Source organism: Rhagoletis zephyria, unplaced genomic scaffold (genome assembly GCF_001687245.7).
Source record: "Rhagoletis zephyria isolate East Lansing unplaced genomic scaffold, Rhagoletis_zephyria_1.1 Rzeph_scaffold_62560, whole genome shotgun sequence".
In the NCBI taxonomy this organism is placed as follows: Eukaryota; Metazoa; Arthropoda; class Insecta; order Diptera; family Tephritidae; genus Rhagoletis; species Rhagoletis zephyria.
Window position 1 is genome coordinate 1 of NW_016219611.1, and position 1544 is coordinate 1544.

Sequence of the window (1544 nt, forward strand, 5' to 3'; positions counted from 1 at the left end):
CACTCCTTAAAATCCATACTCACCCATAGTGCAGAGTTCTAAGAACTTCATGTCCTGTATGGCCTCGTAAGTGAGTGGGTCACTTGGCTCTAGGCCATGTCTGCTTAAGACAGAGTCAACTTCTGCCACAGCTTCTGTTAAAAGCTCTGGGTACATAGAAAGCTCGTAGAGTGTATGGGCCGCCGTAACGGCCGTGGTCTCAGTACCCGCAATGGAAAAAAGTGAGCACTGGTCGCCGATCATTTCGATGGACATGGACTTGGCATCTTCCGATGCCTTCTCCAAACTCCAATTGTCATCATCTGTAATCTTATTTGAATTGCGCAATTGCAAAAGTAGCTGAATAAAGTCACGACGCACAACATTTTTATGCTCGCGTAAATTCACCACGCGTTTGATAATTTCGCGTATTTCCAGGACTCCGTTGGGTGTATAGCCGCAATATTCCATGAATGTCGATAGACTGCATACAATAATAAGAAAGCATAACTTAATAACACGATTACTTGAGATTTGACTTCTCACTAGCAACTTACGGCGGGCAAACAAAAAACGACACCGATTTTATCCTGTCCAGCCAAGCTGAAGGCGAAAGCACTTCTCCAATCACTGTTCGGTATTCGTTTTTTGGATTTTTGAAGCTGTCAACGTCCATTCCGAAGAATACTGAACCAATGACATCGAGCGAATAGCTGAAAGTTCCCAGTAATGTATGTAAATGTAGCTACCAAGGCTCGGAGTCGATCGTCGCAGTCAAACTTACGTGAACATCATGTCCTTCATCTCGACCTCCACTACACTCTTAAAAACCAACTGTTCATCTAAGTGATTTAGTAGCTTGGCTGCAACATCGTTGATTGTCGGCAGCATAGCCTTTAGCTTGCCGCTCGAGAAAAGTGGTGTCAGTTTGCTACGCAGATTCTTCCAACTTGCACCGCGCATCGAGAAAAGATCTGGGCTTACAGTTGAATCAATGCCGCGATCGTGAAAGCTCACGAAATTTTGAATTAGAACTTGTCGTGCCAGCTCGAGGTCGGTTATCAGCAGGGTTGGTTTGAACAGCAGATAAATTCCGACGAATGGCTTTTTGTAGCGTTCGTGAAGATGGTGAATCGCGGAACCGACATCCTTTATACCGAAAACGGTGTCCTTTAACGACCCGAAGGGTATAACCGGCTTGTCGCTCGGTATACCTTGACGCTCCCAGTAGGTAAAGTGTCTGCGAATCAACAGAGTAATGGCCACGATAGCCACAGATATCAGGACGAACCACATGCTCGCAAAATTTATTCACTAAACTATTTTCAAACACAGACACTTTAGCGGGAACTCAATTGTTCTTCTACAGCGCTAGCAGCGATCAACACCGGTCAAATGGGACCGATCGTTTATGTGTCTAGCCTTTATTTATGTCCATATGACTACACGATCGGCCATACTTCGGCCACTTCCTACTAGAACGCCATCAACAGCGTCATTAGAATCAAATATTGTCAACCCGGTAATTTAAATACCCCGACATGATTAATTATGCGAACAAAAAT

General features: G+C 44.6%; 1 protein-coding gene across 1 annotated transcript; it reads right to left on the bottom strand.

Annotated features, from left to right (window-relative positions):
* Nucleotides 1–23: 23 nt before the first annotated feature.
* LOC108356647 (probable cytochrome P450 6d2) lies at nucleotides 24–1456 on the bottom strand (the record flags this gene model as incomplete). Its single annotated transcript, XM_017607745.1, has 3 exons — nucleotides 764–1456; nucleotides 537–692; nucleotides 24–463 (listed from the first exon to the last, which is right to left on the bottom strand). Coding segments are annotated over exons 1-3 (1108 nt in total), but the record flags the coding sequence as incomplete, so codon positions are not given.
* Nucleotides 1457–1544: the final 88 nt, after the last annotated feature.